Below are 13,364 nucleotides of genomic sequence, written 5' to 3'. Positions count from 1 at the left end.
AGTTTAAAACCAATTAAATACTACACTTGGATGGAACGTTAAGAAGGACTGTTCTTAAGTGACAGTACAAAGATGAACCAGACAGTTTGTATGTTTGTTTTAAATTCGCCCAAAGCTACTAGGGCTATCTGGACTAGCCATCCCTAATTTAGAAGTGTAAGACTAGAGGGAAGGTAGCTAGGCATCACCACCCACCGCCAACTCTTGGGCTATTTTTACCAACGAATAGTTGGATTGACCACCATATGATAACGCCCCCACGGCTGAAAGGGCGAGCATGTTTGGTGTGAAGGGGATTCGAGCCCGCGATCCTCAGATTACAGGTCGAGTGCCTTAACCATCTGGCCATGTTAGGCTGAACCAAACACTCAAGCTTTCCAACTGAATTCAATCGGATGGTCATCTCGGCAGATTCACCACTAAAATACCTGGTAACATTGGGTGTTTAGTTGATTCGAAGCAACGTCATATTAGCCTATTTGCTGTGACCATTTAAGGGAATCGAAGCACATATTTTAGCTTTGTAAGTCTCTAGACTTACTACTGTTCCATCGGACCGTTACTCATATGAATCAAGAGGAAGGGGAAACGTGCTTAAAAAAGATATGAACTTAAAATATAAATATTTTAAAATATTTTTAAAATAGTCGAAGTCTTATAATTTAGGCCTAAAACAATCGAGTTTCTCCATCATTAGGTACATTGCTTCTTACCCAGTAGAGAAGAGTTTGATTGTATTTAAATATTACCTATTGTAGTTGTTATCAGCGATCATACAGCGCGTGGAAAACGTTCTCAAAATTTGCTCCAGAATAAATAAACTAGCAATATTACACTTCTTTCTAAACACAGATAGCAAAAGCGTGAAAACAAAAAGAAAGCTGCCATTAAACTTTCTTCCAGGCAGGAAATGTGTGAGCTGTAAAAAACAAAAGATACTCGCTGGAGTTGAGCTCCTGCAGTGATGACAAGGAAACTATGTTTTTCAAAATTCTTACGACTTGGATGATATACCCCAGCCAATCTCACAAAAAGTAAATGAATAATCTAAGCTAGGAAGTTCTTAAACTCATTATACAAGCATTTATCGGCACTTGCCATGCACGTCCAATGGTAAAAATGGCACCAGCCGAAGGAAACTGCTTATAGAATGCAGTAAACTCAGATCTAATACAAAGTTGAACGGGATGAGAGTATACTAGCAGCTTAATATAACACCCAAACAGAAAAACCTCATGATGTGCTAAAAACATGTAGGTCCAACAAGTCTTGTTAAAGGTCGACCTTTGGAAAGCGCTCGGGCTATAAGAGTTTCTATTTCAATCATGTCACTAATAAGTATGTCCTAAACAGGACATATGCTACAATGTCTCATTTACGGTCAATTAATAATAAAAAAAAAACACTTATCAACTTTACCTCGGTACTCACTAAAGGTATACATTTATGCCAGTTGTGGAGTCTGTAGCATCATCAGATTCTGAAGTTATGAGTTCAAAACCACTACGAAAATGTCAGTTCTCAGATATTGAAACAAATGTGTTGGAAAAAGTAAACGCAAAACTGCCACTTTAAGAGTCTTTGTCTTGTTGAAACTTGGAAACTTATACCCTTTATATGATTCTGGGTATTAAAGGGAACCAACAGTAAATCAAAGATTTTATTTATAATATATATGCTCAGAAGATCATCAAAATACAACTGAATTAGGATATATATATATATTATTTGATAAAATACTGGTACTGGTATTGGTATTGGTACTGGCACTCTGTTCCCTCTAAAGGAAATATTTGTAAAGTTGAAAAGTTTCGTTAAATTGCAATATTTTTTTCTTTTAATAAATAGGAAAAACTTGTAACAATCAAAACTAGATATCAAATGTTTCTATAGTTAGTAATCAACATATTAAAATGGATAAAATAAACCAACAAATCAGTATAGGTAAAGCAGGCCAACAAATCTGTACAGTTAAAATAGCCAATAAATTACACAGGCATTATATCTAAAAACTGTTATTTGCTGTGTAAAAATGCAACAATCACACAGCATTCCAAGTTTGCTAACATATGTAGTATAAAAATAGCATTGATTTTATAATATAGGAACAATTTTTGGTAAATGACTAAGTCAACTCAGTAAAACACTATTAACACATCTAGTGCTTAAAATAATTTGCCAAGGGTCTGGGTTCACGTTAAATCAAATTATGTTTAACGTACACCAGTTCTTTCGGTCACAAACTCTCTCTCTCTAACGTTTTGTCTTAACGCAAATATTTTTCCGGCGGCTTGTGTTTTAATGCCAGCTCCATTTCCTACCTTTATGATGCCGCAGGTGATTACAGCACCCAGCCGTAGATTCCGAGCCCCTAAATCGCCAACTCCGGTGTCTGTGAGAATGTCCACAATAGGTCAGTTGCAGGACAAGGCTGACAAAGAAGAAGTTAAGCACTGGGGAAGACATTCTGAACTTTGTTCAGTGGATTATCACAGAAAAAAACAACACAAAAACTGGATAAATAGTTCCTTACTCCTTGTGCCTGACGTCACACTCCAAAATTCCACACGTTACTTTATTCGTCTGTAAGACTGAGACACTGGACATGGCAATGTCTAACATGATTTTTAGCGACCTACTTTTAAAATGTCAACCATTACTGACTAGAGTCTGTAGGATTAAGATGGAAATCTTTATCAACTAGTATCTGATTACAAGTATTTGACAACTGCGGATCACGTGATAGATAGATATTAGTGTACACCACTGAGCAACAATAGTTCTTTAGTTCTACAGTTGGCGCATCATTAGAACTTCGCAACAACTGATTCAGTCGGTAGAATAAAACAGTATTTGTTTTCAAGAGATAACATTTCATTTGGCATAGTGGGAGAGCTACCGAAGTTTACATTCAAATGTAACACGCCGACGCTACAGAGATTTTTAACTACGCATGTTGAAGTCAACACGCTGTGGCTCTGTGTGTTGTGTTGGGAACGATGTCTATTGCACAGGATCTCAAACACAGACTCTTTTTTTTTCTGCTAACCAATAGAAATGTTCCTTTACATGACGTCACTGATCAATGCTGTCCTTCTTGTACAAACGAGCACCGGTAGTCAGGAGGAACAACAAACTAATTTTTCTTGACTTTCATCAACGGTTAAATAAACACATTCAACAGTAGTCTACATGCAGGAGAATGCCGGTCAAAGCAGAAAAGAGATATAGAAACGAGTGACCAAACGGACGTTGATCACTCTTCCTTAAAACACCAAGATGAATATAAATCAAACAAAACACCATCTGGCTTTACAAGACTGAAAGACATGCTCTTTCCGATTATTTGTAGACGTGATTAACTACGACAAGTAAGTCAATAGTACTACAAACCTTATACAGTAAATGAATGTTTAAATGTTGAATTACAAAGAGTAAACCTAAATACGGTATCACCGTACAACAAGGATTGCATTAACAAAATAGTTTCTTTCATCGTTTCATACAGTGAAGAAAGTCCTAACCTGAAACAAGACACGTTTAACAGTTTAACCAAGTGTCGAACATACTTTAACATCTTAAACTTATATCCATGTTAGGTTTTCAAAGTTAATATTTTTATTTCAAGACTTAAGATTTGTAAATATTAATATGGCTATGTTTCTTTGTTCACAATTAAACTGTATAATATAATAATAACTGAACACAATATCGTGTATAGCGATAAGTGACAAAAACAACAACACAGTGAAAGTAACCAACTATCAGATGTCAGACAAGTGGCCTTCGGAGAAATCGAAATTAGGCAGACTTTTGATGAAACAGCTTTTGATGATTCTTCTTTTTATGTGATTATCCCTTTTGTATACAATGTTTGACGATTTCCAATCAATCTGATGGTCAAAATTTCTCAACACATCCCAAGGTCACTTTAAACTTAAGAACTTCCTGACCTCCTTCGTCCTTAAGGTAAGTCCAAGATCAAAGGTCACGAAGGCGTTTCTTGAACAGTTTTGTTTTTTTCCTGTCAGAAGACAACGTAAAACTGAAGAGGACGCACGAATTAGTCGAAACTAGTTAATCTGATGTCAGACTTCTAAGAGATTGTTTCGTTTACTGTAATTTTTACATGCGTGTATTGTGAGCATATTACTATATTTTCGGTTAACCCCCCAGTGGCTTAACGGTAACTCTACAGATTTACGATACTAAATATCCAAAATTAGTTTGACATCTCGATGTGAAAAGAGCACAGATAATTTGCTTGTTTTTGAATTTCGCGCAAAGCTACTCGAGGGTTATCTGCGCCAGCCGTCCCTAATTTAGTAGTGTAAGACTAGAGGGAAGAGAGCTAGTCATCACCACCTACCACCAACTCTTGGGCTACTTCTTTACCCACAAATAGTGGGATTGACCGTCACATTATAACGCCCCCACGACTGAAAGGGCGAGCATGTTTAGTGCGACCGGGATTCGAACCCGCGACCCTCAGGTAAAAGAGTAGCCCAATTGTTGGCGGTGGGTGGTGATGACTAGCTGCCTTCTCTCTAGTCTTATATTGCTAAATTACGGACGGCTAGCGGAGATAGCCCTCGTGTAGCTTTGCGCGAAATTCAAAACAAAAAAACAAATACTATAATAAAGCCTTAAAACACGTTTTTCATGTTATACCGTATTGAAATCTTGATGAATTATAATGATCAAAGTAAACATTTTCTTCTTTACAATAAGTACTGACAACAGTCAGGCATTTATACAAACAGCCATTGTCTGAGTGTGGCCTCGCAATTGTTTGTTTGGGAATTTCGCACAAAGCTACTCGAGGGCTATCTGTGCTAGCCGTCCCTAATTTAGCAGTGTAAGACTAGAGGGAAGGCAGCTAGTCATCACCACCCACCGCCAACTCTTGGGCTACTCTTTTACCAACGAATAGTGGGATTGACCGACACATTATAGACCCCCACGGCTGGGAGGGCGAGAATGTTTAGCGCGACGCGGGCGCGAACCCGCGACCCTCGGATTACGAGTCGCACGCCTTACGCGCTAGGCAATGCCGGGCCGCCTCGCAATTGACGTATCCAAACTATGGATTCGTGATTCGCTACCTGTTACCATAGGCTCGCGCTTGCAAGTGGGATTTCAGTATACGAAAAACTCACTCTTTTTTTGTTTAAAGGGCAGTTTAAGCATTGGTGGACGGCACTGTTGAATAGATACCTTTCTTCTAGTCCTTTAATTGAAAAATTTGATTATACGTGAAAACATTTAAACAAGTCTTTATTTTTAAAATAATAACTAACTTGAAAATGAATATTGGCCGAGATTTAAAACACAGATGCATGTAATATCACATTAGTGGTTCATAATATGGATCGCAAAAAAAATGCTTCAAACACTAATAGAAGCTTCCGGCAAAAAACACCTTACACACAGTAAAGATTCAGTTCAAATAACACTTTAAAACCTTTGCTACTGACGGCTAAGGTTGTACAAATATTGAAAAAAAAAACTCTCCTTCAGTGGCACAGCGATATGTCTGAGGACTTACAACGCTAGAAACCGGCTCTTAATACACTGCATGGGCAGAGCACAGATAAATGTACATGTAAAAACAGCTGGTTTCGGTTGAGAAAATTTTTTATGTAGAGGAGCGAACAGCGTTTCGACCTTCTTCGGTCATCGTCAGGTTCACAAAGAAAGTGGGTTTTCTCGTCGTCACTGATTGTTATTTCATCACAGAGCACAGACAACCCATTGTCTATCTTTGCGCTTAATTACAAACAAACAAATACTAGAAGAAAAACACACAAACTTGAATGAGCAAGAAAAAGCAATGTCATATGTATATATAGGCTGCTCCTTTGTGCTATAAATTTTAAATCACGTATGCATAAAATAGCTAGTGAAGAAATACATCATTAATAATTGCTAATTAGGATTTTAAACACAAAAAGGGGATATGAGAATTTAAGAAAAATAAAATCACTAAACATTTACTGGTAAATTCTAAGTTCACGGTCTATGAAACATACGTGGAGAATATATCTTATTATTGCATGTAATACTTTAACGGTCAGAACGAATTACAAGGCTAGAAGCGCAGTAACTTTTCCTGGTATGGCACAGGTTCAGACACTTTGAATTCTGTCCATGTTGGTTCTTTATGTTCTATAACATCATTCAAGATCTACCACAATAAAAATTTCTACAACGTTAAACAACTTCGTGATGACGAAATATTCTTTGTTAACCTGAAGATGACCTAAGATGACCGAAACGTTGTTCTCCAGCTTATTTTAATAAACGTTAAACAACTTCGTGATGACGAAATATTCTTTGTTAACCTGAAGATGACCTAAGATGACCGAAACGTTGTTCTCCAGCTTATTTTAATAAACGTTAAACAACTTCGTGATGACGAAATATTCTTTGTTAACCTGAAGATGACCTAAGAGGATCGAAACGTTGTTCTCCAGCTTATTTTAATAAACGTTAAACAATTAAAACAGAAGTTGGCAATGGTAATATTGCTACAGTAGCACCAATAATTCTGTAATTTACAAACTCCAAATTACATAATATGTAATCCAACAAAATTCATCTTATAAGACCTTTCTTAAAAAGATCATATTTCAACTACAATATATGTGATCCACAGACCGATGAAACTCCAACAAAGAAAACTTTCCAAACACTAGTAAATGGTAAAGTAATCTAATTGCACTTTTGTTAAAAGGATCATATTTGAACTACAATATATGTGATGCACAGACCGATGGCGTTCCAACAAAGATAACTTTCCAAACACTACTAAATGGTAAATGTTTGTGTTTGTCTTTTAGCAAAACCATATCGGAATATCTGTTGAGTCTACCGATGGAAATCAAACCCTGATTTTAGCTTTGTAAATTCCTAGACTTACCGCTGTAACAGCGGTGGACTAAATGGTAAACTAATCTAATGAAACTCTGCTTAAAAGGATCATATTTGAACTACATTATATGCGATCCACATACCGATGACGTTCAAACAAAGAAAACTTTTCAAACACCACTAAGTGGTAATTTCAACTGTTGTAGAAACTTACGCTGCATTTCTTGATGAATTTCCAGGAACGTAGAAGAAAGATTTCCTTCAAATGTTCATCCTCTTGTGACGAAGGTCATAAGAATTCAAATACACCCAGACTAGATACAAAATTCCAAGTTTCAACTTGAACAGTAGAAAAAGAACACATTTGTTATATTTCTGATCCCAGAGGTCAATAGTGAAAACTAAAACATTAGTTTTAGACGATGTTACGTTACAGAAACAGTAGTTCATTTTATAGTTGTATCTACTGCAAGTACAGACACGAGTCATTACACTATTTTCACTTATGCTTTGGCATAGAAACAAAGAAAAGACCCAAACGTAACCTTATACTTTTACAACACTATATTCACTTATCATCATAACCTGATTAATACTTACAAAGTGAACTACAGTGCTACTAGAAACTTTAAAAGTATTAAATTCATAATATGAAGTCTCTTTATTACTATTTTTTATACAGATTGAAAGCTAAAATAAACTTCGAATGTCTTTAAAAGACGTGTCTTGAATTTCAGAGAAAATCCCTGGATACATATGAGCTCAGTTAACAAACATTCCGATGATTAAAAAACTGTAATCTCGTTCTTTTATTTTCTTTCTTATGATGGTTGTGATCTTGAAGCTAGTGCAAATGAAACTCCAGAACTCAAATCTCTAGAGCACACTCTGTACACATTATAAGTTCACATTATAATGACTGAGAAGTTTCATTCTGTGAACGCTATGTTCCACACACTAACAACTGTCTCTTTTTCCATCCTAAAACCGGCCTGTGAACTGGTATTGTTTCTAAATGGAGACCATCTTGTTTGTTGTTGGTTTTTTTAGCAAAGCCACATCGAGCTACCTGCTTTGTTCATCAAGGAGAATCGAACCCCTTATCTTAGAGTGGTAATTTCGAAGACTTACCGCTGTCTCATTGGGAGGGAAGGGAACCATACCCTCGATTTCCTAATATCAATGGAATTAGATAAATATCCGTCAGTAAATTGCTAAGCCTTTCTAGATTAACTTAAGTTAATGTTAAAGCTCTATGTTTTAATTGCTAACACAGAGTAATAAACAAAGTCGTATAAATATCTTTATGTGAGATTGCTCAGCGAGTAAGATAGAGTCACACTTGCGTTGTATAATTCCTATAATGTCTCTAAAACGGCTTCATCTATCAACAACAGTTTTGATCAGGAAGTTTTATTTTCAGTGTTTTATTTTGTTCAGAGAGGGAATGGGGACCCAAAACAATACGTTGATTTCTTAAACAATAATACATTGTTTCAAAGGAATGTTCACTAAAAAACACGAAATAAAAAAATAGAGAGAAAGTATATTTCCTGAACATTAGCAGCTTTTTGTCCAATCAAAAGCACACTGCGATTTCAGTTTCGAAATTTTAATGGATATTGGATTTCGATAGGAATTCAAACCTACGTTACGTCAGTGACTGTGTAATCAATAATACTTGGTTTAAAGTGCTATTTTTCGCTCACTGAAGAAATCCATGGTTGAGGAAAGTGAAGCAATCAATCACAAACTGTTGAATTAGAGATGTCTCAGAGACAAAAGGTCTCTACTTATATAGTCTTTATTTTAAGTTCTCCTTGATGTTCTGTGAAGATAGTCTTAGCACGAGCAGTTTGTTCGTGAAGAAGGGAAAAAACGCTTTCACACTTTTCAGAAAAGCACAGTAGTTTAGTTCGTATTACTGAAGTTTCTATTTTATTTGAAAACTTCAGACAAAACTTACCTGTACCAGTCGAAAGTTCTAAGAATACGTCATTTTACTAAAAAAAATGTATTGTGGTGTTCTAATAAAAATTCGAATATTCTGTTAATATTTGTTATAATAGTTCCACTTTCAAAACCTTTGGAGGATTATTTCCGCTAGCTGTCCCCAGTGTAGCAGTGAAAGACTAGAGGGAAGGCAGATAGTTAACACCATTCACCGCCAATTCTTGGACTACATTTTAACCAACGAATAGTGGAACTGACTGCACGTTTATAACATTCCCACGAATGAAACTTGTTTGGTGTGAAGGGGATTCGAACCCACGACCCTCAGATTACGAGTCGAGCGCATCAACCACCTGGCCTTGCCGGGCCGAGCATTAAGTAAATTTCGTAAAATTAAGTTCGTAAAATTGAAATATGAAACATCATTAGAAATATAAGCATCATTTTAAAACCACCGTGAACCTCAGATTACCAGACTAGTGTCCTAACAAAAATACCAAGGGAAGATTAACAGAAAGTAAACAGGCAGCTCCATCTGGTGTCTATGATATTTTATTTTATTTTATTCAGTTACTAAACTGGGGTAAATGTATCAACTGTTACTTCTGCGTCGTGGATGTCCACGTGCCCCTACGTTACTTTGTTACACATTCATAAATACATTTAAACACACGAGCTTTAAGTCGCAAAATCCTGAAGCCTTACCGAAGTACATCGCACGCTGCGGCCTTGTTGGCTGTTTACCTGTACAACTGAAACTTTTGTATTATTGTTTACGGAGGCAGATCCTCAAAGACATTTATTCAAAATTGAAACCGATCAAGATATGGTTTTTCTATACACATGTTCTTTATGATAATACCAAGACCGACACAAGACAATCAGAAGCTAAACATAATTATTGGGGTGAAGAAACAGAAACATGATATTTATATACGTGCTCTTTGACCGAGTTTTATTCTTGGTAATCATAACGACAAATACTGAATAACATAAACCACTCGTAAACACTACAGTAACAAATCTAATGTTAATTTGATGTTCTTAAAGGTTTGGTCATTCTCGTGTTATCCAACATTAACATCACGTGCAACTTCAGATGTCATAGTTGGTGAAATATTTCCCTGAGCCTGAGTCCAGCATGGCCAGGTGGGTTAAGGCACTCGACTCGTAATCTGAGGGTCACGGGTTCGAATTCCCGTCACATCAAACATGGTTGCCGTTTCAGCCGTGGGGGTATTATAATGTTGCGGTCAAACCAACTATTCGTTGGTAAAAGAGTAGCCCAAGAGTTGGCGGTGAGTGGTGATGACTAGCTGCTTTCCCTCTAGTCTTACACTGCTAAACTAGGGATGGCTAGCGGAGATAGCCCTCGTGTAACTTTGCGCGAAATTAATATAAAACAATCCTTGAACCAGACAGGTTCACTTGTTAACGCTATGCTTTTATTGTTTCCTTTTTATGTGATTTACCCATGTTTTTGTTTTTCTTATTTTTCGTGTTTCTAAGTTGACTTTGCTGAAACACATTCCAGTTCCAAATATCGTCTTTTCCATGAAGGTTCTAAGAAACGTTGAAAGCAATAGTAAATAATGGTTACCTAGCAGATGAACAAGGCTGCATGGGTTAATTAACGCGTCTAGGAGAAAAAGTATCTAAGGTTACCTCAACTAGAGAAACAAATGATAGAAACTCTTGTAGAAATAAAAACAAGACAGTCACCTGTGATCGAAATCATTGTATCTAAAAAGACGAGAAACCGAAATGTGTTTAAACCAGTTAAACAGAACCCTCAGTGAAGTAATTTATCACTCAATATACAGTAGTGAAGTTACTACACATATCGCATTATACTTAAAGAAATGCACAACTACGCATGTTCTGGTGTTGTAAATGTAAACTATGAATTCAATACCTGGTCAGTCTAACGTGTTGTTTTATATAGAGTGCTGGTCAAACTTCTGTAGTCAAGGTATCGACGCTCAAGTTTCATCATGTGTTGGAAAATAGAACTGTTGTTTTAGCTCACGTTACGTTTGCGCTCAGTATCACCATAATTGTCATAAAAAGTTAGTTTTGGAAAATAAGTTGAATAATCGATATTAATAGACCCTCCGTTAGCCTTAACTGCATGGCGACTCCAACCAGTTATATTTACAGCAATTGTTTGAGACTCTAAACTGTTATTTCCCTTCGCCTTTGCTTAACATTCTCTCAAAGTTGCTTTTAATTAGTGACTTCGCAACACTGCTTGTCATTTTATGCCCCACACTTTTGATAGGACTAGTACCAGGGCCTTGTGTTGATAGGACTAGTACCAGGGCCTTGTGGAGGTTATTTGATAACTTTTATAATGCCAGCTTTTTTCTACCCTCCAACCACTTCTCGATCATTAGATTAAAACATTTTGTGTTACTACAGATATTAAAGTTTGAATTAAAACATTTTGTGTTACTTCAGATATTAAAGTTTGAATTAAAACATTTTGTGTTACTACAGATATTAAAGTTTGAATTAAAACATTTTGTGTCACTACAGATATTAAAGTTTGAATTAAAACATTTTGTGTTACTACAGATATTAAAGTCTGAATTAAAACATTTTGTGTTACTTGAGATATTAAAGTTTGAATTAAAACATTTTGTGTTACTACAGATATTAAAGTTTGAATTAAAACATTTTGTGTCACTACAGATATTAAAGTTTGAATTAAAACATTTTGTGTCACTACAGATATTAAAGTTTGAATTAAAACATTTTGTGTCACTACAGATATTAAAGTTTGAATTAAAACATTTTGTGTTACTACAGATATTAAAGTTTGAATTAAAACATTTTGTATTACTACAGATATTAAAGTTTGAATTAAAACATTTTATATTACTACATATATTAAAGTTTGAATAGCCTCATTCGTTTTTCCTTTATTTTTGTGATCCTTTGAAAAGTTTAGCCGCGTATGTTTATCTTTATATCTCCATATTTTCAATACAGACCACTCTCTTTACTTAACTTACTTTCAGGGATATTTCATGTCGACATTATTTGAACCCTCTTGTATAGATGTTTTTATTAAACGTTCTTCCCTTACTTTGACTTACTTCAGTTGCAGAAAAATTATTTTGCGTCCTTTGAAATGCAACATTCGAAACAGTTTTCAATAACGTATCACTTTTTGCCAGAATATACAACAACGATTTTTACTTGCTTTGGCTATCTAATTCTAAATCCTATTTCTTATATTTTCTCGGTATTATACATCTTCAGACTTGAGAAAAGCTTTTGGTGATGTAAACACTTGTCAAGAAATTAAAGTGAAGAAAACATAACGCTGGTGTATGTAAAAAAATCTATATTGAAAAATCAGTCAACAGAACCTGTTCATTAAACTCAATATTAGGTTCTCAATAGATGATGCACAATTATATCTATTGCTCTGCTCAGTTATTATTCGCCTTTATTGTAATCACAAAATAATGTGTGAACACCCTGAAAAACACCGTTAATGCTGTGCTGGCGACATTCCTCATTCTTGTAGTTATGAATAGCAGAGTTAGTATTATTTTCTCGTTAGGCTAAGAGAGAGTGTGCAAAGCAAAAACTGCATTAGTCTACAAATTACACTTTTAAGAGAAACCATATATACATGTAAGTATCAGGTACATCAACCCAATAACTTTCGTCCACTTCTTCCATTACAAAAGTTACTTTGAGCGTACAGATTTCCATTTCAGTATTTAAATTTCTTTAGTGTACTCTCGGACTATCACAAATTACATCATTCTCTCAGAGGATTCTAATGACCATGATTAAACTCAGTGATATAGATTTTTGTTAACATCAGTGTATAACTTTAAAGCTGTCAGCAGTTTTTTTTAACCTCACGTCATTTCTTGAGTAAAAGTTTTAAAAGCAATAAATAACGCAAACAATGTTGCCTTCACACAATTATAACCATTTTTATCAAGACTTATCCTCGTCCTCACTGAAACCATTCTATAGGTTTCAACGGTTTCCGGCCCTCTTCAGAAACTGTTACTGCAAAAAATTAAAACTAAGATACACAAAACAGGATACACGTTCGGCAGTAATTTCGTAAGACAGATCACGAGATATTTGAAATATATATTAATACCACCATAACGGATATCATTATATTAGTACAAACCACAACTTTAAATGCCATAAAGGTTAAATGATCGTTAGAAATAACTAAATATATATATTAAAAAACAGTATTAAATAAAGATTAAGGTCCATTCAGTCGGATTGTTAATAGGTGGCGTTCATCTTTTGTGGTAATGGAAAGGTTTAATGTGCAGATTTCACGATGCACCTGTAGTTTATAAAGTGCACTATTGTATGTTTACAATTACAAACCTAAAGAGGACGGGAAAGCATCGAAACATCTAGAATGATCTTAATGAGGAATGTCAGGCCGTGTTCGTTCTGTATCTCAACCAACGTGAGCTTGTAGATACGATATGATGAACTTAGAAAAATGTAATCTGTGGAACTTATGCAAAAAAAAATGTCAT

General features: G+C 35.4%; 1 protein-coding gene across 4 annotated transcripts in view; it reads right to left on the bottom strand.

Moving 5' to 3' along the window:
- The window catches only part of LOC143249675 (semaphorin-2A-like), a 328,919-nt gene that overhangs the window by 133,944 nt on the left and 181,611 nt on the right, over positions 1 to 13,364 (bottom strand). The window contains exon 1 of one of the 4 annotated variants that reach the window (XM_076499963.1): positions 2,322 to 2,982. The exons of the other annotated variants lie outside the window; for them this stretch is intronic. Coding sequence (XP_076356078.1) covers positions 2,322 to 2,466 — 145 coding nt within the window. The 5' untranslated portion in view covers positions 2,467 to 2,982. Of the gene's footprint in view, positions 1 to 2,321; positions 2,983 to 13,364 lie in introns of those variants that run through there. 4 annotated transcript variants of the gene reach the window in all.

The sequence above is a fragment of the Tachypleus tridentatus genome, chromosome 4 (genome assembly GCF_004210375.1).
Source record: "Tachypleus tridentatus isolate NWPU-2018 chromosome 4, ASM421037v1, whole genome shotgun sequence".
In the NCBI taxonomy this organism is placed as follows: Eukaryota; Metazoa; Arthropoda; class Merostomata; order Xiphosura; family Limulidae; genus Tachypleus; species Tachypleus tridentatus.
The sequence above is the reverse complement of the archived record's forward strand: the minus strand, read 5'-3'. Positions and strand labels throughout refer to the sequence as shown.